Source organism: Ovis aries, chromosome 21 (genome assembly GCF_016772045.2).
Source record: "Ovis aries strain OAR_USU_Benz2616 breed Rambouillet chromosome 21, ARS-UI_Ramb_v3.0, whole genome shotgun sequence".
NCBI classification, from domain to species: domain Eukaryota; kingdom Metazoa; phylum Chordata; class Mammalia; order Artiodactyla; family Bovidae; genus Ovis; species Ovis aries.
This window is the reverse complement of record NC_056074.1, coordinates 38409526-38430164: the sequence shown is the minus strand read 5'-3', so window position 1 is coordinate 38430164 and position 20639 is coordinate 38409526. Positions and strand designations below refer to the sequence as shown.

General features: G+C 45.2%; 1 protein-coding gene across 8 annotated transcripts in view; it reads left to right on the top strand.

The window, feature by feature from the left end:
- Nucleotides 1-17546, top strand: part of PLAAT3 (phospholipase A and acyltransferase 3) — a 34095-nt gene extending 16549 nt beyond the window's left edge. For 7 of the 8 annotated variants that reach the window (XM_004019630.6, XM_042238314.2, XM_004019632.6 and 4 more), the window contains exons 3-5: nucleotides 4884-4986; nucleotides 7523-7791; nucleotides 14629-17546. In XM_004019630.6, the coding sequence (XP_004019679.1) occupies nucleotides 4884-4986; nucleotides 7523-7791; nucleotides 14629-14730 (474 nt within the window). In that variant the 3' untranslated portion in view covers nucleotides 14731-17546. Of the gene's footprint in view, nucleotides 1-4883; nucleotides 4987-7522 lie in introns of all 8 variants that reach the window. The other variant, XM_060404062.1, reaches the window with a different exon arrangement.
- Nucleotides 17547-20639: the final 3093 nt, after the last annotated feature.

Here is a 20639-nt window from a genome sequence, read left to right as displayed (position 1 = left end):
CTTATATGTGTACAATGTTTTTTAAAAATAATTTTTATAGGGGTATAGTTGATTTACAATGTTGTGTTAGCTTCAGCTATACAGCAAAGTGAGTGTGTTATACGTATACATACACCCACTCTTTTAGATTCTTTTCCCAGATAAGCCATTACAGAGAATTGAGTAGAATTCCCTGCGCTATACAGTAGGTTCTTATTAGTTATTTATTTTATATATAGTGGTGTGTATGTGTCAATAAATTCTTCCAATTTATCTTTCCCTACTCCCCTCCCCCCAGAGCCATAAGTTTCTTTTCTACATCTGTAACTCTATTTCTGTTTTGCAGATAAGTTTATTTGTAGCCTAGTTTTAGATTTCACATAAAAGCAATATCATGTATTTGTCACAATGATGTTTTTTAAACAAAAGTGGGGTAATGTTTTCCAACTTATCTTTTCGATTGCTTCTGTGTCTGCTCATGTAAAACCAACCTGTTCTCTCTATTGGCTGTATATACATATACATATAAGATAATTTATTTCACTGGTCCTTATTAATGGTCGTCTAGGTTGTTTTTCCAATACGAATTGTGGAGGCCAGACACTGTTCCCCATTTGCTTGCTAAGGAAAATGGCTGTTACACAGCTCATTATAAGCTGTGCTTTTGTGGAGAGGATAAAGACCTTTTGTTCTGAAATCCCGTGGGCTCAGAGTCACAGCTTTGCCATTGTCATTGCCTGCGTTGTGTGGGAGAGTCCTGGTTACTGCGCTCGGGAGAATTGCTGGCTTCCTGCTGGCTCCCCTGTTCCTGGGGGAAGAACACCTGGCATAGCATACCACTAGATTTTGGAACTGGGGATCAAGCTGAGTGAGGGATGGATCACTTTCAATCCAAACTTAAGGGCCAGAGAGGGAACATTTTACTATGTCTGGTCTCTGTTGCCATAGAGAGAAAACAGCATTGGCCACAACGTAAATGGTGGGGATGCCAATAAAACTTTATAGATGCTGGAGTTTGAATTTCATATAACTTCTTGTGTCACAATATATTCTTCTTTTGACTTTCCCCCCAACCATTAAAAAATGTAAACATTACTCTTTGCCAGCAGACAGAAATAAGCAGAGGCACACAACGGGCCCAAGGACTGTAGTTCCCATATTTCTAAATTTATAACACGATTTCTTGAGTTTTTAATTTTGATTGAGCGCAGTTGGGTGTGTGTATCATTGAGCAGTTGTTTCTCCAGTTAGAGTTTAGTGAAAGAGTGTGAATTATTCATGTGTATGTTCATGGCAACCTGTCCTCACTGGTCCTTGCAAGACCCCTTGTCTTCTGTTTACTTTTAAGTTCCATTATATCATCATTTTTCTCTCCATCTTCCCAATGGTTAGCTAGCATCCTAATATGTTTAATATGTGTTCTTTAATTTCTAAAATGATGTGTGTGGTTTTGAGATTCTTTTGTTGTTGCTTTTTAAAAATAACTTTTTTGGGTATGGTTCTGATAAGACGTGTATTATTGGTTTGTGTGTGGGCGTCTTTAATTTATATAAATGGTATTTTGCAGAGCTCAGTCTTCATTTTTCCACTCAGCACTGTAGCTAAGATAGCCTGTGTTGTCACATGAACATCGAGTCCTTGCTTCTAACTAGTGCGCAGGGCCCCATGGCTGAATCCATCACCTTCAGATCATTTTTAAAAAGAAATTTCTTTGAGTGGTGACATGTTTTAAGCTAGTGCATATTTGGAAATATGTACCTTTTGCCTTTTATAAGAGAGGCGATATGATTGAATATTTAAACAATCACAGCTTTTTTGCTTTCAAACTGTAGAAATCCATTTTTCAAAGTTAAAAAATGTTATTAATTAAAAAATTAAGGTCGAATATACTCCATTTGGTGTTCAGTTCAGTGGGTTTTGATAAACACATACAATTGAGTAACCATTCACCATGATCAAATACAGAATAGTACAGAAACTTTCATTGCTCCAAAATTCCCTCATACCCCTTTCTTGTCCACCCCTTGTAGCCCCTGGCAATCATGGATTACTTTTCTGTCCTATAGGGATGGCTGTTCTGGAATGACAAATAAATGGAATCACACAGTATGTAGATTTTTACTGTAGGTAGGTTTTTGGTATGGCTTTTTTCACTTAGCGTCAGTATTCAGTGTTACAGAGCCCGAGTTTCTTCGTACATATTTTTGTTGCCCTGTGTGTGTCTGTGTGTGTGTGTGTGTGTGTGTGTGTGTGTGTGTGTATCTATAGTAAACATGTTTCTCTGCATTGGTCTTCTTTCATTGTGATTTGCTTGGGACACAGTGAGCTCCTTGGGTCTGCGTACCTACTGGCTGCTTATTACTTGACAGCATATTAAGTGAAAATGTTAGTTGCTCAGTTGTGTCTGACTTTTTGCAACACCATGGACTGTAGCCCACTAGGCTCCTCTCTCCATGGAAATCTCAGGCAAGAATACTTGAGTGAGCTGCCATTCCCTTCTCCAGGGGATCTTCCTGACCGAGGGATCGAACCTGTGTCTCCTTCATTGCAGGCAGACTCTTTAACGTATGAGCCACCAGGGAGGCCCTCATATTACTCAAGTCCAAAATGTCTCCTTTTCTCATCTTTAGGCTCCCTGAGGGCTGGGTCTCTGCCTTGCCTTTATGTCCTGGCTTATTCATGGAAATGCCCACTTAATGTCCCTTCTGGGGATCCTTGAAGACCTCCTAACTCTTACCCAACAATTAATATACATTTTTTCCCTTTGTTTTGGAAAACAAATGGGATTTGTAAGTTGTAACCATTGTCCAATGTTCTGAAATAGATTCTCAGTAAGGTCTGAGTGCCTTTTTCTGGGAAGATAAATTATAATTGCTACAATAAGACAACATGATTTGTCTGTATACTTCCTGCCACATGGGATGCTTCTTGGCAGTTTTAGTGCTTCTATAAATAGAAATGAACTGCCCTTTATCCTGCTTCACAGCCACTGTAGAGTGGTGATGGGCTATTCCCACTGCCCATCATTGCTATCCCAAGACAGTCTACACTCCCTACTCATCTTTGATGGAATCTCTCAGTCAGGCCAGAGTTTGGAGGTGGGATGTGGACAGACCCCTATGGGTCTGTCCCTGAAGAGCAAGGGGTGAGCAGGAAAGGACAGAGGGCTGGAACAGCTTCTGAGGAGCTCTGTCTCCAGATGTCACAAAGAGATTTATGGTTGGTTTGGATGAGAGAGGCTCATTACCCCAATTCTGGCCCAGAGTGGAGTGCCCCCACCTGCAGCTCTTAGCACAGTGTCTGGTACTGGGACCTCAATACATTGAAGACAGTGATCTTGAAGCTCTCCTGACTGTTCTCATGCTCTGGGCCACTGCTCTCATCACAGGGCGGGGCTCTGAGGAGCGTTTCAGCATCCTTCCCACCTTTCCCTGCAGATGCACGCACACCCTCACTCCCACACACGCTCACTGTGATGTAATGAGAAATGTATATTTAGTCTTGGTCCCAGGTTCCTGCCACAGAGCTTCTAAAACCCGAGTAACTTCCTGAGCGGTGGGGGTGAGAGGAATGCATTTCATCATTCAGAAGCCTCTTTCAACTGACCAGGTGCTCAAAGAGCTGGAGGTAGCATTAATCACCAGTGGGCAAAGTTCTCATCAACAGAGCTCACATAATGAAGCCTCCATAAAGCCCCTAACATGGGGTGTTGGTGAGAGCATGGAGGTGCTGGAGAGCAGTGGTCCCCAGAGGGAGCAAGGAAGCTCCGAATCCCTCCCCCTAGAGCTTGTCTTCTGCATTCCTGGCCATTCCTGAGTTGCATATTTTCTAGTAAACCGGTCATCTAGCAAGTAAACTGTTTTCCTGAGTTCTATGAGCTGTTCCAGCAATCCGTTGAACCCAAGAAAGGGGGCTGTGGGAACCATCAATTTACAGCCAGTTGTTTAGAGCGCAGGTATCAACTTCAACCTGCACCTGGCATCTGAAGCTCAGTCTCCTGGGACTAAGCCTGTGGGGTCTGCACTGACTCTGGGCTGTGAGTGTCAGAACTGAGTTAAACTGTGGGACACCCAGTCAGTGTGCACCGAGGACTGAACTGCTTAGTGTGGGAAACCCACACATCCGGTGTCAGAAGTAGAGGAGTGAGCACAGTGCAGAGAGAGTTTTCTTTGCTTGTCACACACACGTGCATGCACTCTCACCCTCAGGAGGAGCAGCCAGGAGCACATGACTGCCAGAAGCTGACTCCACCTGTCTGCCAGGCTCTGGGTCAGGGAGGGGCGTGTCTGTGGAATACCGCCCCCACCCCCAGATTTGGCGGCCTCTGCAGGGCCCCCAGGTGGGCAGCTCTAGTCAGATAACCCTTGTGCTTGCCTGACGGTCACTATGGTGGTCAAGATGATGGCCTGGGAATCAGGAGGCCTAGCGCTGAGTCCTGGTCACATCACTCAGGGGATGTGAAGTTTTGCAAAAATTTCTTTCCATCTCTGAGCCTTGATTTCCTCTTTCATCACACGGGGTTCACAACAGTGCCCACCTCATAGGAGGGTTGTGTGAATTTATTGAGCTGCACCTGTGAGACACTTAGCAGAGTGCTTGACTCAGAGTTCGAGTTCAGTAAATAATATAAAGGGTAACAAGAAGATAGACGCCCCAGCAAATGAAGAAACCCTTTAGGAGTGCACTTTGCAAGTCATAAAGACAGATGGGCAGGCCCGTAGTCCCTGCAGTTCTGGGACACAAGCGTGTGAAGTGGGCCGGGCACTGGTGTGGCGGGGCAGGCTCGGGAGGACGTCCTGGAGAGCTGTGAGATGAAGGCCGCTGAGCTGCTCCCTCTGGGCTGAGCGCCACCCTGGTTCCCAGCTCTTCCATCGTCTCTAACAGCCTTCTTCTTGGTTTTGCAGCCTGAACCCCAGCCTGGAGACCTGATTGAGATTTTCCGCCCTTTCTACAGACACTGGGCTGTCTACATTGGCAACGGATATGTGATCCACCTGGCTCCACCAAGTAAGGGCACCCAAGGCCTCCACCGTGCTGAGGCTGGAAGCAGAGGGGATGGGGGAGCTGTGGGTAACCAGGGACCCCAACATTCTTCTTGCTCCCCAACAAGACTTCGGCCACACTGGCCTCCTTGCAGCCTTCCTTCCTGAGGTCCTTGCTTTTATCTCCCTTCTGCTTGTGATGCTCTTTCCTGGCTCTCAGCACAGCTGCCTCCCTTTCATCATTCAAGTCTCAACTTAAATGGCCATTCCTGGGTGTGGCCCTCCCCAGCCTGAGCGAGGGCAGCCTCCCCTGGTCATCGTCTCCTGGGTGACTTCACTTAAACTTCCCCACAGCCTTTTCAAACCCTAAAAGTATCTTATTTTTTCTATTTGTTCATCGTCAGTGTGCTTTCACCAGAGGATAAACTAGTTGAGGGCAGGAGGGCTGTGTAGTTCATGTTCCTCTTCAGCACCTTGGACAAGGCCTGGAACATAGTAGGGCTTCAGTATTGAGTGACTGTGCTGAGTGGGTGTAACTGCTGGACAGGAGAAAGGGAAGGCATGACAGGGATCTGGGTGGACAGTGTGACACCCGTCACTGGGTGAGCAATGCTCCTTAAAGGGAAAAGATGCTTCTATCTGCATCTTCTCATTGGAGCTTCACAGGAATCTTGTGAAATAGGTGAGGCAAGGGGGACTGACCTCACACTACTGAGAAAATGGTGGAAGTCAGAGCTGGAAGGAAACTTAGAGAACAACCGAGTACCAATGAGAGCGGACACTTGCTGGGCACTAACCCTGTTCCAGGCACTGAGGGAGGCACCTTACCGAGTCAGTTTCTTAAATCCTTGTAGCTCCCTGTCCACGGCTGTAGGCACAGGTGGAACTTATTGTGCATTTTCTGCAGGGAATGGGGTGCAGAGAAGCTAAGCAACTTGTCCAAGATCACATGGCAGGAAAGTCCTGGAGGTGGGACTCAAACCCTGGCCCTGACTCTCTATTTGCTGCCTTCAAACCTGATGCTCTGCTGTCAAGTCTGAGGTTCCCCCCAGTTCAGTCATCGAGTGTTTGCCTCATCCAGGTGCCCTTTCTCCAATTGTTTAATTAGTATTTTGTTTAATAGCCTAAATTTAAGAAGTAAAATAATTCTTTTAAAAAGAACTTTTAAATTCCTACATTGATGTGTGTTCATGAATCCATCTTAGCTTGTATTTGTGGATTCCCAGCATTGGCTCAGCTAAGTGACATGTCAAGACCATGCAGTGATGGAACCAGGATCAGCATCCATTGCTTCTGCCTCTGAGCCTGTGCACACTCTCACCAGGGTGGCACCCAGCATGTGGATTGTAAGGAAGCCCTCACTGTTGGGTGTTGACTCTGAACTTGCACTTCTGGGGCTGGAACCTCCTGAACCTCTGGGCTGGAACCTCTGGGCTGGAACTTCTGTGCCCCAAGCACCTAGCTTGCCTCTCCCCAGTCCCAGCCCCCTACCCGCCCGCCGAGGGGCTGAAGGTAGATGGGCCTCTGGAGCTCCCCTGATCCAGTCCCCACGCTGACCCTCTCCACAGACTCACGGCTCAAACACAGCACCTTCTTATTTATTTCACTGAATCCATTAAGCACCTCCTGCCCTACTAGGAGGAAATCTGAATTCCTCTGATTTTCCAAATCTCATAGTTGTTCTCTGGGCAGAGGGGTTCAGTCCTCTTTGGAAGGCCAAGCAGAACAGGACCTGCACTCTGATCAGACCCTCTGGCCATTGCTTGTTGGTGTCACATGGCGTCACAGTGCAAGAGCCCTGGGGGCTCCTGATCATGGCAGGGCCACAGAGGCTCTCTGAGGGACATGAGTCTCCTCTATGATGTTCCCTGGGGCCCACCTCTTTAATGCAAGCCCAGTTTTCAGTCATCATACCCTCCCTACATGATATAAGATGGTGACCTCAAGAGGGATCTCTGTGTGGGCACCAGCTTTTGCTCTACATCATCCTGTCCCCTCTATTGGCCCCAAATCCCTTTCTTCCAGGCAGTTTCACTTCTGGAAATCTGTTGCACCTTCTAGCCCCTCAGCATTGGCCAGGGCTGTGCCAGTGTACCCCTTGAATCTCCCTGGTGTCATACCTCTAGGAGCAGCTGTGGGGTTTTGGTCCCTTTGCTCCAAGGGGAATGGGATCCGTTCCCCAAATCCATTCACCTTTTCTGCAGTAATCAGCTTTGTGTGTGTCAGGGAAGTGGAGTCTTGGCGGGATGACAAAAAATTCACATTTTATTCTCCCAGGGAGGTGGGTGTGCTCAGAGCCTGTATTTGCGCACTCAAGAGGGCCACTGGGGTGTCACAGGGTGTGCAAGGCCAGCTTCTCTAGGTTAAAAAAAATCACAACAAATTATGGAACTTCACTCCTCATTTCAGGTAAGGAAACCAGGGACCAGAGACCACAAGGGTCTTATCCAAAGCCACACAGCTCTGACCCTGACCCGTCTGCTCATCCCCTTGTGGATGTGGTGGATGCTGGGCTGGGGGCCGGCCCAGGACCAATCGTGTTCCTCATCCTGAATCCACAGGCGAAATCCCAGGAGCTGGTGTGGCCAGTGTCATGTCTGCACTGACCGACAAGGCCTTAGTGAAGAAGGAGCGGCTGTGCGACGTGGTTGGGAGAGACAGGTATCACGTCAACAACAAGCACGATGGCAGATACTCGCCATTGCCTCCCAGCAAAATCGTCCAGCGAGCAGAGGAGCTGGTGGGCCAGGAGGTTCTCTACAAGCTGACCAGCGAGAACTGTGAGCACTTCGTCAATGAGCTGCGCTACGGGGTCCCCCGCAGCGACCAGGTGGGTCCTCAGTGTGCCCCCATCTCCGTCTTCTCAGCTGACGCGGGCATCGGTGTGGACTTGGCTGGGGTGGAGACAGGCGCACAAACACGACAGGATAGCAAAGACAGAACTCTCCTCAAGAACATCATAGTCAGGCTGGGACCAGGGGTGAGGTGATGGGCACCGCAGACAGTTGGGAGTAGGGGATGCTGGCTGAAGGCTTGAGCACAGGCATCACAGTCAGCCCGGTTGCCCAGCCCTCCCTGGCCGCCTGGCCCTGACATGGACCCTTCCCACAGCCCCAGAGGCAGGTTTCATTGTCCTGCTTTACCGATGCAGAAACAGAGCCCCAGAGCACTTATTGGTGGCCTTTCATGTCATCAAACAAATCTGTGTTATCTCTTTTCCTGAGCTGTCTCCAACTGTGCTGATAAGTAGCAGAGGTGAGATTTGAATCCAGGTCTTTTTGACACAGCTTTTCCTGCTTATAAAAAGCACTGTGCCCAGTCCTGCTGTAACCCAAGGGCACTCCAGGGGCCCCCAGGGGATGTTTATTTACTTAGTTGACTTTAGCCATGCTGCTGCTAAGTCGCTTCAATCGTGTCCGATTCTGTGCGACCCCATAGACGGCAGCCCACCAGGGTCCCCCGTCCCTGGGATTCCCAGACAAGAGCACTGGAGTGGGTTGCCATTTCCTGCTCCAGTGCCTGAAAGTGAAAAATGAAAGTGAAGTCGCTCAGTTGTGTCTGACTCTCAGTGACCCCATGGACTGCAGCCCACCAGGCTCCTCCGTCCATGGGATTTTCCAGGCAAGAGCACTGGAGTGGGGTGCCATTGCCTTCTCCGACTTTAGCCATGGCCGCTCTCTTTTTTGAATCACTTCTCCTGGGAAACTAACTTCCTCCTCATTTTCTCTCACTTCCTCCCCTCCTTTTCTGGCCCTCCCCCTCCTTTTGTGTGTGTGTGTGTGAGACAACATTATTTTTTAAAGTTCTTAGATACCAGTTGATGCAAAGGAGTATGATTTTTCTTTTTCTTTTGAGGAAAGGTGAGGTTAAGATCCATCAGGTTGCTGATATTCATTACTTTTTAACTTTTTGAGATTTGGTCTCTTCGTGGTTGTGTGGTGGTCAAGAGTGTGGCCTTCTGGAGTCAGGCAGACCCAGGCTGGATGTGAGCTCTGCCTTTGTCAGCTTTATGACCTTGGGGATTGATTCAAGTTCTCTCAGGTTAAATACCACTCTTGGCGGTTTAGCCTCTCAGTCGCGTCAGACTCTTGTGACCGCATGGGCTGTAGCCCAGTAGGCTCCTCTGTTGATGGGATTTCCCAGGCAAGAATACTCGAGTGGGTTGCCATTTGGTAAAGTACAAGTGATGATATTGATCTTGGAGGGTTACTGCGTGAATTAGGTAAGAGCATCCTTTTGCTTAGCATAGTGGCAACTAAGAAAATTCTCTTAATAAATCGTGGCAGTTGAAGTAGTCATAATGGCCCTCATTTTCATTCTTTCTCTTGGTTCACCCAGCGTCTTGTCCACTGGCCTGTCTGGGCCACAGTGACATCCTTAGGAGGCATTCACCAGCAAGGATCATGCTCAGCCTTCTTCCTCATACTGCTGATAACCAGCGGTGTTTACTACACTGACCTGCATGCTGATTAGTTCATCCATATATATGTACATATATGCAATAAATATATAAGTATGTATATGTGAATGTGAAAGGCGATTCATATGGAAATCGAGGAATATCAAGTACACCCCTACCTAGGTATGGACAGGGTAATACTGCCAATGTTTGGTGAAGAGTTCCAGAATCTCTGGGTCACAGTCTGGCTTCAACTTCTCTGACAGTTTATAAGAGCCTCCTTCTGGGAAAGTCATTGGGCAGGTCCATGAGGGGAACCTTGTTAGGTTACAAAGGTGATGCAAACAGAAGGGATCTGGGGGATTATGGCATCAGCACATGTGTCTGTTGGGGAAAATGACCCTCGCAACCTTTGTCCTGAGCCACATTCGATGCATACTGTCATCCTAGTATCTGTCTTTACTAGCAGCCCTTAGAGACACCCTTTAGTTTTCCCCTGTATTAATGCTTTTACCCTCTGTAGCTCACATCTTTCCCATTCTTGGATTACTCTCTAGTTTTGGTGGAATACCACTTTGAATAGGTTCTGAGAAAGAGTGCATTTTAAAAAGGCTGCGTGCCTGAAAATATCTTCATTTTATCCATTTGATTGATAGTTTGACTGGGGATGGAATTTTAGGCTGAAAAAAAATTTGCTCCAAATTTGAAGGTATTGCTCCATTGTTATGTCATTTAAGCTATTCTTGTTGAGAAGTCTGAATTCGTTGTGATTTTTGAGCCTTTGTATGTGACCAGTTTTATCTTTCTGGAAGCTTATAGATTCTTCTCCTTATCTTCAGTGTTCTAAAAATTATCTATGATAAACCTTGCATGGATCTGTGTTTATGAATTGTATTGGGAACTTGATGACTCTTTTCAGTCTGGAAACCCCAGTTCTTCAGTTCTGGGAAGTTTTCCATTTTCCCTTTTTTTTTAAATTCCAGAGGTTGTATCCCTAGACTGCTCCTCTGTTTGTTTTTGTTTTTTTTTTTTTTAACTTTTATTTATTCATTTCTGACTGTGCTGGGTCTTCGCTGCTGTGTGGGCTTCTGATTGTGATGGCTTCTCTTGTTGTGGAGCATGGCTCTTGGGCATGTGGACTTGAGTAGCTGCCGCAGGGGGGCTCAGCAGCTGCGGCTCCCCGGCTCGCAGCACAGGGTCAACAGCTGTGGTGCACGGGCTTAGTTGCTCTTGGCAGGTGGGATCTTCCCAGGTCAGGAATGGGACCCGGATCTCCTGTACTGGCAGGCAGATTCTTTGTTATTAAGCCACCAGGGAAGCCCTTCTCTGATTTCCTTATCTTCTCTCTCCTGTTCTCCAATTATTTATCTTTTTAAATGAGAAAACTAACATTTACTGGTATATTTAGTATAATAGAAGTTTTTTAAAAGTAGCAGTGATGATGTCAGAATAAAGAGAAACTTACGCTAAAATAAGTCTGATTTCATGATTTGTGGTACTACATAACAATTGAGGTCCCAATTAGACCTGGGCTTCAACTTCAGGTAAATGTCCACCCTCCTATGCAGCAATAAAATAAAAAAAGCGATTACTGTACACATTTGGGAAGTAATGAATTAAGGGTGTTGTATTAGGAAGATTTGGTAGATTTATAAAATATCTCTTAATCATGTCATTTTTAGTTTCCTTTAGTGGTTATTAATAGACTGAAGGACAAATTCATAAGTTCATACAAGTAGAACATTTGATTTCAACACAGTATTGTTACGTAATCTAGTAAAATACATTTGTCAGTACACAAAAATAATATTTAGAGCATTTAAATACAATTCCAAATCTTGAGATAGTAAAAGAACCAAGAAATATTTGTTTTTTGTTCATTCTTTCTACAAACATCTTCCTGAAAAATGAAGCAACCCTAACTAGACACACGCCATTTCTCCTCCTGAGCCTTTAGCCTGATGCATCACTCACACACCTGAAAAAGGCAAAAAGCATGAGCAGTTCTCCTGGACCCCCTTCAGAGAACACGAAAGCAGGATCCAGAGCAAGAGGAGGCGCCATGTAAACTGTTCCCAAAGATTTCCTCTTTCACTTCTTGGCCTAGATGAGGGTTTCTCTGCCTCAGCACTGTTAACGTTTTGGGCCATTGACGATGAAGTGAAGCCTTCCTTGTCCTGACTTGCTCTGTGCATCGCAGGATGTTTAGCAGCATCTGTGGCTTCTACCCTCTAGATGCTGGTAGCCTTCCCACCCCCAGGTGTAAGAGCCAGAATGTCTATAGATATTGACAAAATCTCCCAGAGGCCAAGCCCGTCCCCTCCTTGAGAATCACTGGCCAAGGCAAGCAACGATCCTAATACATGGTGTGGCCAAAGTAAAATGCAGCTTCCGCACAATGTCCAGCAGTAATTTTCTTTGTAATCTCTGTCAAAGCAGCAACTCTCTTTCATTGAACTCATGAGGACGTTTGTGTTTGTGTTAAAAGAATCTGATTGGTCATTATGTTTATTTGTGTTCAGCTCTTTAAAGCAGACTAGATTTTCCTTCAACAGACTGCATGTGACTCGTCTAACTTTCCAGTTAGAAAGGGAAGCAATAGATTAAAACTAAAATGTAGTTTGTGCTTTCCATGCCCGAGTATTCTAAAACAGATTCTCCTATTTTCCATCTACCTACCTAAAAATACTCAGGTTTCAGGAAATGTATACTTAGTGAGCTTTTGTAAATAAGCCTTCACATTGAATAGTACGTTTTAAAAGAAGCAGCTAGGAGCTACACACTCAGGCTGAAGTCTATTCTGTGTCAGATAAAATTTTAAGATAAGTAGAAATCGAAGATTTGGCCAATGGTAATATGTATATTTCATAAACCTGGATAAATTGCAGGGCATTATTTAAAAATTACTGTAAATATTAAAGCCAACGTGCTGTCAAATATTTTATAAACATTCTTAGTTTGTAACCACTCATAGTCTAAATTCAATTGCTCTCTGAGTAATATTACTCTTCTTATATCCACTTACAACATTGCTGAAAGTAAAGAAAGCACATTCAAACTGTCTTTTTCCTGGAAACAATTCCAGGGCTTAACTCAGAGTGGACATTTCAGCATGAGCAGCTTGTTGTCTGCAATCTGATAGAATTACAGTTTGCCCACTGTGAAAAAAAAGATAATGAAGGAGAATTTTTCTCTTTCATAATATTCTGATTGAAGACCTCTGATGCACTCCATGTAGCCTATTTTCATGTTCAGAACTCCTGCAATTTCAGCGCAGTGGCTGGGCTGGACCCAGCAGCCTTGCAACAAGAAAATCATCAATGGCATCTGAAGGGAGCACTGTTTCTCCCAGGAAGATTATTCTTTCTGTAAAATTTTCACCCTTAGAATTAACTATTTACTACTTTTGTATTTAATGATATACTTTGTACAAAGCATGAGCACAAACAATGAGGCTATTGTTGTTTTCCTTGACCAAGTACCTTTTGTATGAACTGGCTCCATCAGCATTTCTTCTCACACTATGAGGTTCTGTAAAGAACTGGGGGCTTATTGTTCTTACTCCACTATCTGCAAACCATTTCTCCCACCCTAATGCCTAGCTTAGCAAGGAAAACACTGGATACAAGTGGTTATATGCAGGTTCCTTAGCAAGAGCGAAACAGAGCCACGGGTGCCATAAAGCCAGCCTAATTACCTTTCACAGGAAGCTCTAAAGACTGACGGACTGCTGCTGCTAAGTCACTTCAGTCGTGTCTGACTCTGTGCGACCCCATAGACGGCAGCCCACCAGGCTCCCCTGTCCCTGGGATTCTCCAGGCAAGAACACTGGAGTGGGTTGCCATTTCCTTCTCCAATGCATGAAAGTGAAAAGTGAAAGGGAAGTCACTCAGTCGTGTCCGACTCTTCACGACCCCATGGACTGCGGCCTACCAGGCTCCTCCGCCCATGGAATTTTCCAGACAATAGTACTGGAGTGGGGTGCCATTGCCTTCTCCGGACGGACAGTGCAACTTAGGTCAGTTACTTCATTCAGACTTCTGTCTTCATGTGTTCTGCTGCCAAGTATGCCAGTTCTGGGTACCTTGTGATGTTAGTTACACTGGTATATTTCCTGGAATTTTGTATAGCTTTGCTGGACACATTTATGACTCAGATAAGCCTGGACAGGGCCAAGATACATATTTTTTAACCACTGAAGCTTTCCAAATTGTCCTTCATGTTGGGCATGTGTGAGTATTGCAGCCACAAAATATACAGCCTAGACAAGCTTTGTGCTTTGGGTACCAAGGGCAGAGTTGGCAGGTCATGTAAGGATGTGGATTTTGGGTTCCAGGTCCACATTTTCACCCTTTATATTCTTGAGATTTCTGATAGGTTGTCTCATTGGATTTCTTGGCATCAAACCATTAAGAAAATCTTTTCCTTTTTGAATCTTGATTCTGCTTATATGCCTGGTTTGGTTTCAGGGGAGATTTCTTGATCCATGTATGTGATGCTCTCTTAGTTGGGAGAAGTACAGTTTTGCTGATTGGGGCATTGTGCCTTCATTGCAGTGAGTGTTCTCTAAGTCCTAGTGAAATTATGCCTAAAACTAATGACTTACTTTATTTTTAGTTGGAGTTCAGGAAAGAGTGAAATTTGACATATGTTCAATTTTTACCATAGAACTTATTCTTACTTTTGCCTCAGTGTGTTTTTTTTTCTATTATAAGCAATACAAATCAGATATCTTAATAGTTTATAACATCACTACTCTTTTTCATAGTTGAGTCATATATTTAAGAGCATGCAAAAGTCAATGGTTGGCTGGACTGCGCTCTGGGGATTCAGCAAGGGTGAAGATAAGTGAGGGATTTGTAGGACAGAGGTCAGAGTTTATTGAGGATTCCATAGCAATTCCTCTTCAACTTTACACTTATTTCAAGAGCTCCCTGTTGGCCAGCCAGGATTTCAACCATCTGGCTTCGTCTCCCTCGTCCTTTCTGCAGCCACCCTCTGGGGCTCTGTCTGCTTTAAAAACTCACAGGGTCAAAGGAGTTTCCCTCTTCATGCCTGTGTACTTTGTTGGCAGCTGGCCCCATCCACCAATTGCTTTCCCATCCTGCCCTTCTCTCCCCATTTCCCTGCCAATATTTGTTGACTCCTGAGTTTGTCAGGGAAGTTAAGGGGCATGTCCAGCTCCCTGAGCTGGATGTCCTTGTTGAATGTACAGTCTGCTCTCAGCTTCCCGACACAGAGTCTGACTCACTGTCCTCTCTCTTGCAGGTCAGAGATGCCATCATGGCAGTTGGCATCGCGGGAGTGGGCCTTGCAGCCATGGGCCTCATTGGAGTCATGTTCTCAAGAAACAAGAAACAAAAGCAGTGACTTGATACAGTCCTGTCTGCAGTGACTTTATACATTGAGCGGGTCTTGTTTGCCTAGTGGGTTTCTGCTTTGGATTGTAGTTTTCATTCTACTTTACAATAAGGTTTATTTTCACAAGAATAAAATGAAGCCCAGTAAGGAAAGATTTAATTGGGATTAATGCATCAAGAAGTGCCTGGCATGAAGTCTGTTCAGGGTGCAGCGAGGCTCTGTTCCTGCTGATGCCAGCCTGTGCTCTGGCTCTTAGGTGATTTTCTCTCACTTTCGATTTGTGGGCTGTGTTCTTTACCTGCAGGAAACAAAGTCCAGCTCTGATTATCTCCATAATGGGTGTTTCCAGGTGTGTAGGTACGGGTGGGCAGCAAGAGAGACAGATAAACTTGACTGATATGCAAGAACAAGAACCAAGGGAAACCAGGATCCTTGACCTGGAACTAGACCCAGGCTGGCTTCCAGGAGTCAGCAGCTGGAGTCTGTAGATGTCCAGTGGGGCTCAAACCAAAGCAAACCACAGCCAAAATGAAAATTATATGCTCTGGCCAGTCTTGTTTAAAGCCTCCCCTGCTCTCCACAGCTTTTCCCTGCCTTATCACTTCCACGCTGCAGTGATCCTGCATCTTCTCCTCTTGGGGCTCGTTATGATCCCCAAGTCTCTGATCCCACACCCACTTCTGTGGCTTCTCTTCCCATATCCGTTCCGCTTCATCCCTCCCGGTGGCCTGCGAGGCGCTCCTAGCACAAGTTCCTGAGAGAGAATCTGATTGGCTCAGTCACCACACTGAGCTGTCTACTGGTTGGTTGATAGCGTTGGCCCACTAGACCAATCAGCTCTGCCCAGTGCTGCCAGGTCACCTGGTACAAAGGCTGCCTCAGACCTTACGGAGTGTGGGTGTGGATGGTCTTATATCTGACCTGCCTGCTGCTGAGGCCTCCGGGGAGGGCTTAGGGAAGGAGGTATGACCATTCGTGATTGGTCCCTTGGGGTCTGCCTCTGTTACTAGCTCGGCTTGGTAGATGTTCAAAGTGACCAGTTTCCTGAAACGGGCTTTTGTGGGCTCCTCGGAAGCTCCCTTCTGGGGCCAATTGTCCTTCCCTCCACAAGGCAAGTCATCTCCTCCATCTGAGTTGCCATTGTTTCCCTGGGCAGCCTTGGTTGTCTGGGGACTTTCTGTCTGTGGAATCCCGGACAGGACTTGTAAACGGCTCCTTTCTCGTTCCCTCCTGCTTGGACCATACCTGGTCTAGGAAAAGCTTATGCTCATTCTTTCCCCAGTGTTGGCATAAGCATAGTTTTCTCCCAGTTAGTTTCTTTTAGTTTTATCTTAGCCCTATTGATCTCATGCCTGTTCTCAAGTTTGCCAAGCTCAAGGGGCACAGGCCAGAATTAAAGGGGAGTCTTTGAAGGCCCTTCTCTCACATTGGGCAGAATGTGATGTGGACCCATGGAGTATAGATCTCTAAATTAATCATGGAATAAAACGGAATGAGGTAGACTAAATATAAGAAAGCAAAAGCACCCCGTTCAATTACAAAATAACGAGACATTACATATAAAAAGTGAGATTTGTGGACATAATCAGATAAGATGGAAGAACTAATTCCAAATATATTGATAGTGACCATAAATATAAATGAACTAAACTTGCCAAGTAAAAGACAAACATTATACTGGATTAGAAAACGAATGCAGGGAATACTGTCTACAGCAGATACAATTGAAATATAAGGGCATAAAGACTGAAGTTAATAAGATGGACAGTTTATGTGACAAGTCATTTGACATCTTGAAAACATTAATGTTGTCAAGGAAGAAAATTGAGGGTATGTATAAACTGTCCTAGACTGAAAGGCATGTTGGAGACAAAGTAACTAAATGTGAGAAAGGACTATGCAAGCAATTTGGGTTTACTGGGGAAATTGGAATGTGAACTGGATAATGAAGAATATTAAGGAATCATGAATCTTATTAAGTGTGATAAAGGTATGAGGCTTATGTAAAACACATGGTATGAAAAATAGATGCAGATAAAGCCAAATGACAATCAGATTTTAACCCATGCATTAGGTATATGAGCGGCCATTTTACTACTACTTTTGTATATTAAAACATTTCCATAGTAAATACCTTATAAATAGCTGAAACTTGAAAATTTAAACAAAATAAACTTTCAAAATTATTTCAATAAATTTTATAGTAATATTTTTAATAAAAAGATATACTAGGCAACTACTAACTAAAAACTGGTGAATTCATTGATATGAATTAACTGAAAGCTGGCATAACTATATTGATATTAGAAAATATAAGCTTTAAACCAAAAATGATTACTAGACAGAAAGGCTGAAAAGTGTGGCATAATAAGAAATACACTTGGTCTTTGTCCTTGGTTCTTGGCCAGAGCTCCTAAAACCCTCAGAATTTTCTTGTTGATAGGCTTTATGTTTTGCTATTTCTAAGGAGACCCCTTTGATCAACCTGAGTTTGTACTAATGGGGTGACTTAGACCCTTAGATAGCCTTAGGATGGGGCTGGTCATCAGAAAGCCCCAGTGATCAGAGGGTTGGAAATTTCAGGCTACTGATCTCTAAGAAGGGAACGTGGGAGGGGGTGCTGAAGATTAAGCTCTATAAAAACTGTTCAGCGAGGAGACTTGATGAACTTCCTGGGTGGTGAACATACCAAGGTATCCGGAGAGTGGCTGCCTGAAGAGGACAGGGAAGCTCCTTGCCTCCTCTGTCTCCACGCCTTGCCCTCCACCTCTCTTGCATTTGGTAGCTTCTGAATTGTATCCATCCCAATAAATTGGTAAACATTTCAGGTGCCTTTCTGAGTTCTGTGAGCCTTTCTGGAAAACTACTGAAACGTAGGAGGGGTTTTGACAAAAGTACAGGTGAGTGGTGAAGGACCTCTGATGTGAAGGAAGACAGTCTTAGAGGACTGCGCACGTAGGCTGTGAAGTCTGTGTTTAGTGTCAAAATCGAACCGATTCAGTGAGCACCCAGTTGATGTCTGGAAACTCAGAGAATTGACTGCTGGTGTCGAGAAACACTCCACAAAGATTCTGATAAAACTTTCAACTCCCTAGGAAGGTATGATATTAATAATTCTAAAACTGTTTGCATCTAATAAAAATCCTAAAAGAGATATTAAAAATTTTGGTCTGTTGTAAGGAGAAAATGGCCAGTTCACCCCAGTGGGTGATCGACCTACGCCTCCGTCAGGATCTGATAAATCAGGGGACACAAAAATCAGTTAAGACACAGAAACTTCGGACAACGTACTGACAAGCTGATTCAATGAGCACATAAACTGTGAAATACAGATTCTTTCTGACCACACACAAAGGAATGCTTACGGAAACTGCCCATGCCTGGGTAGGAGGCGGGTGGCCCTTTAGGAGGCATATCAGACCTCCTGGGAGTCAGGACTCACTCTCTGACACACACATACTCTGCACATACAGTGCACTCACACCCAACTTGTGTACATCACTCTGACTCACTGCCCTGCTGCATGTCCACCCACACTGCCTTCTGGAACCCCTCTCTGCCTCGCCTTTGTCTTCTAAAGAGCGCCTTTCCAGCCCAGTCATCCCAGTAAAGAGAGGGACTTCTCACCAGTGCAAGAAGGGCTCCCAACTGTTGACTGGAAGTGATGAACAGAGGGAGCCTGCAGGCTGGACTGGGGCTCTTTGAGGGTCAGGTTCTAGACTGTTCCCTGCCAGGGCTGCCCTCTGCCTGTCTCTGGTTTTCGTGTCTCAGGCCAAGCCAAGACTGAGACTTGGAGACCTGACTGAGATTCCTGCCTCTGGCTGTGAACACTGGGCCTTCTCTGTGAGCAGGGGCTGTGTGAGCCATCTGGCTCCCTCAAGCAAGGACGGGTTCTCTGTTTAAGCCCCAGGGTTGAGGTGGAGAGGGGGAACAGTTGCACCAACATGCGCTGGTTCTCCCTTCAGTGCCTGGCACAACAGGCACTCAAGGGCCATTTGCTGACTTCATCATGCTCCCCACCCCCACGGTGTACCAAGGGCTCATCTTCATTAGAAGAGTTCATGGGCAGACTGTTGACTTTATTCCATTGGAGAGTAGGGTTCAGTTCAAGCCAGCCCCCGGTTCTTGGGAAGCATCTCATCTTGGGTCCATTCGCCTATATATTAGTTGTTTTGGAGGGACGAACAGGAATAAGACACAGTTACTTCCTTTCAATAGTTTACAACTGGCTGCACAGCATACGGAAAGGAGCTAGAGCCTCCCAACTAGACAGAAGCGGTTGGGGATCCTCGGTCTCCTGCTCCCTGAGTGTGCAACTTGCACACGTGACTTCCCCCACCCCCTTGCTAAGTTCAGCTGCACTTCCTGCAGAACAGATAATAATCCCTACCTCCGGGCTGTGTAGGGATGGAGTGAAAGCATGCGTGGGGAGGCACTGGGGCAGGCTTGGCCAAGTCCTGGACCAACTCCTTACTGCCTTCCATAGCATCAAAGCATTAAAGAGAATGTCCAAACCCTTGAAACTGCTCAAGGTACTGGCCAAACAAAATAGGTGTCTGCATTTAATGGCGTGTTATTCAACCATTAAAACAGATGGACAGCACGTGTGCATATACACATGTAGGCAGATGTGTTTATATATATGTTTATATTCAAAATAAGTATAAAAGTTAGACTTATTGAAGAACAATTACTAATAGTAAATTGACCCTTTTTAGTATATAGTTCTTTGACTGTTGACACACTCACATATCCATGTGACCATCAGGAGAACGCAGATCACAGGAGAGTCACTTGCCCCTAAAGCTCCCCCACGCCTCTTTGTTGTCAGCCAGCCCCTCCCCCCAGCTCCACCCCTCCACTCCTGCGATCTCTTTTCTCTCCCTATAGCTTTGCCTTTTCTAGAATGTCATAGAAATGGAATCATACAGAAGCTTGCTTTTTGTGTCTGGGTTCTTTATCTTAGCAGAATGTGTCTGATGTTCACTTAAGTTGTAGCACGTGACGGGCTTTGTTCCTTGTTACTGCTGAGTGGTATCATGTGCCAGTCTTTCTTTATTCACCAGCTGAAGGACATTTGTGAGCTTTTTGATATTTGACAATAATTATTACAGCCACTATAGACCTTCCCATACAGGTTTGTTTGTGTGCATGAATATGGATTTTAACTTCTTTTGGGTAAACACTAGGTGTAGGATTGCAGAATCATAAACTAAGATTATGGCATCCAGTCCCATCACTTCATGGCAAACAGAAGGTGAAAAAGTGGAAGCAGTGGCAGATTTTAATTTCTTGGGCTCCAAAATCCCTGCGGACTGTGACTGCATCCATGAAATTAAAAGTCGCTTACTCCTTGGATGGAAAGTTATGACCAACCTAGACAATATATATATTAAAAAGCAAAGACATCACTTTGCTGACCAAGGTCCATATAGTCAAGGCTATGGTTTTTCCAGTAGTCATGTACAGATGTGAGCGTCAGACCATAAAGAAGGCTGAGTGCTGAAGAATTGATGCTTTCTAACTGTGGTGCTGGAGAAGACACTTGAGAGTCCTTTGGGCTGCAAAGGAGATCAAACCAGTCAATCCTAAAGGAAATCAATGAACATTCCAGTGACTATTCATTGGAAGGACTGATGCTGAAGCAGAAGCCCCAATACTTTGGCCACCTGATGCGAAGGGCCAACTCATTGGAAAAGACTCTGATGCTGGGGAAGATTGAGGGCAAAAGGGGATAGGGTGGCAGAGAGTGAGATGTTTAGATAGCATCACTGACTCAATGGACATGAATTTGGACAAACTCCAGGAGTGGTGAAGGACAAGGAAGCCTGGCATGCTGCCGTCCATGGGGTCACAAAAAGTTGGATGGTACTTAGATACTGAACAACAGCAACAATGGTAAGTGAATGTTTATTACA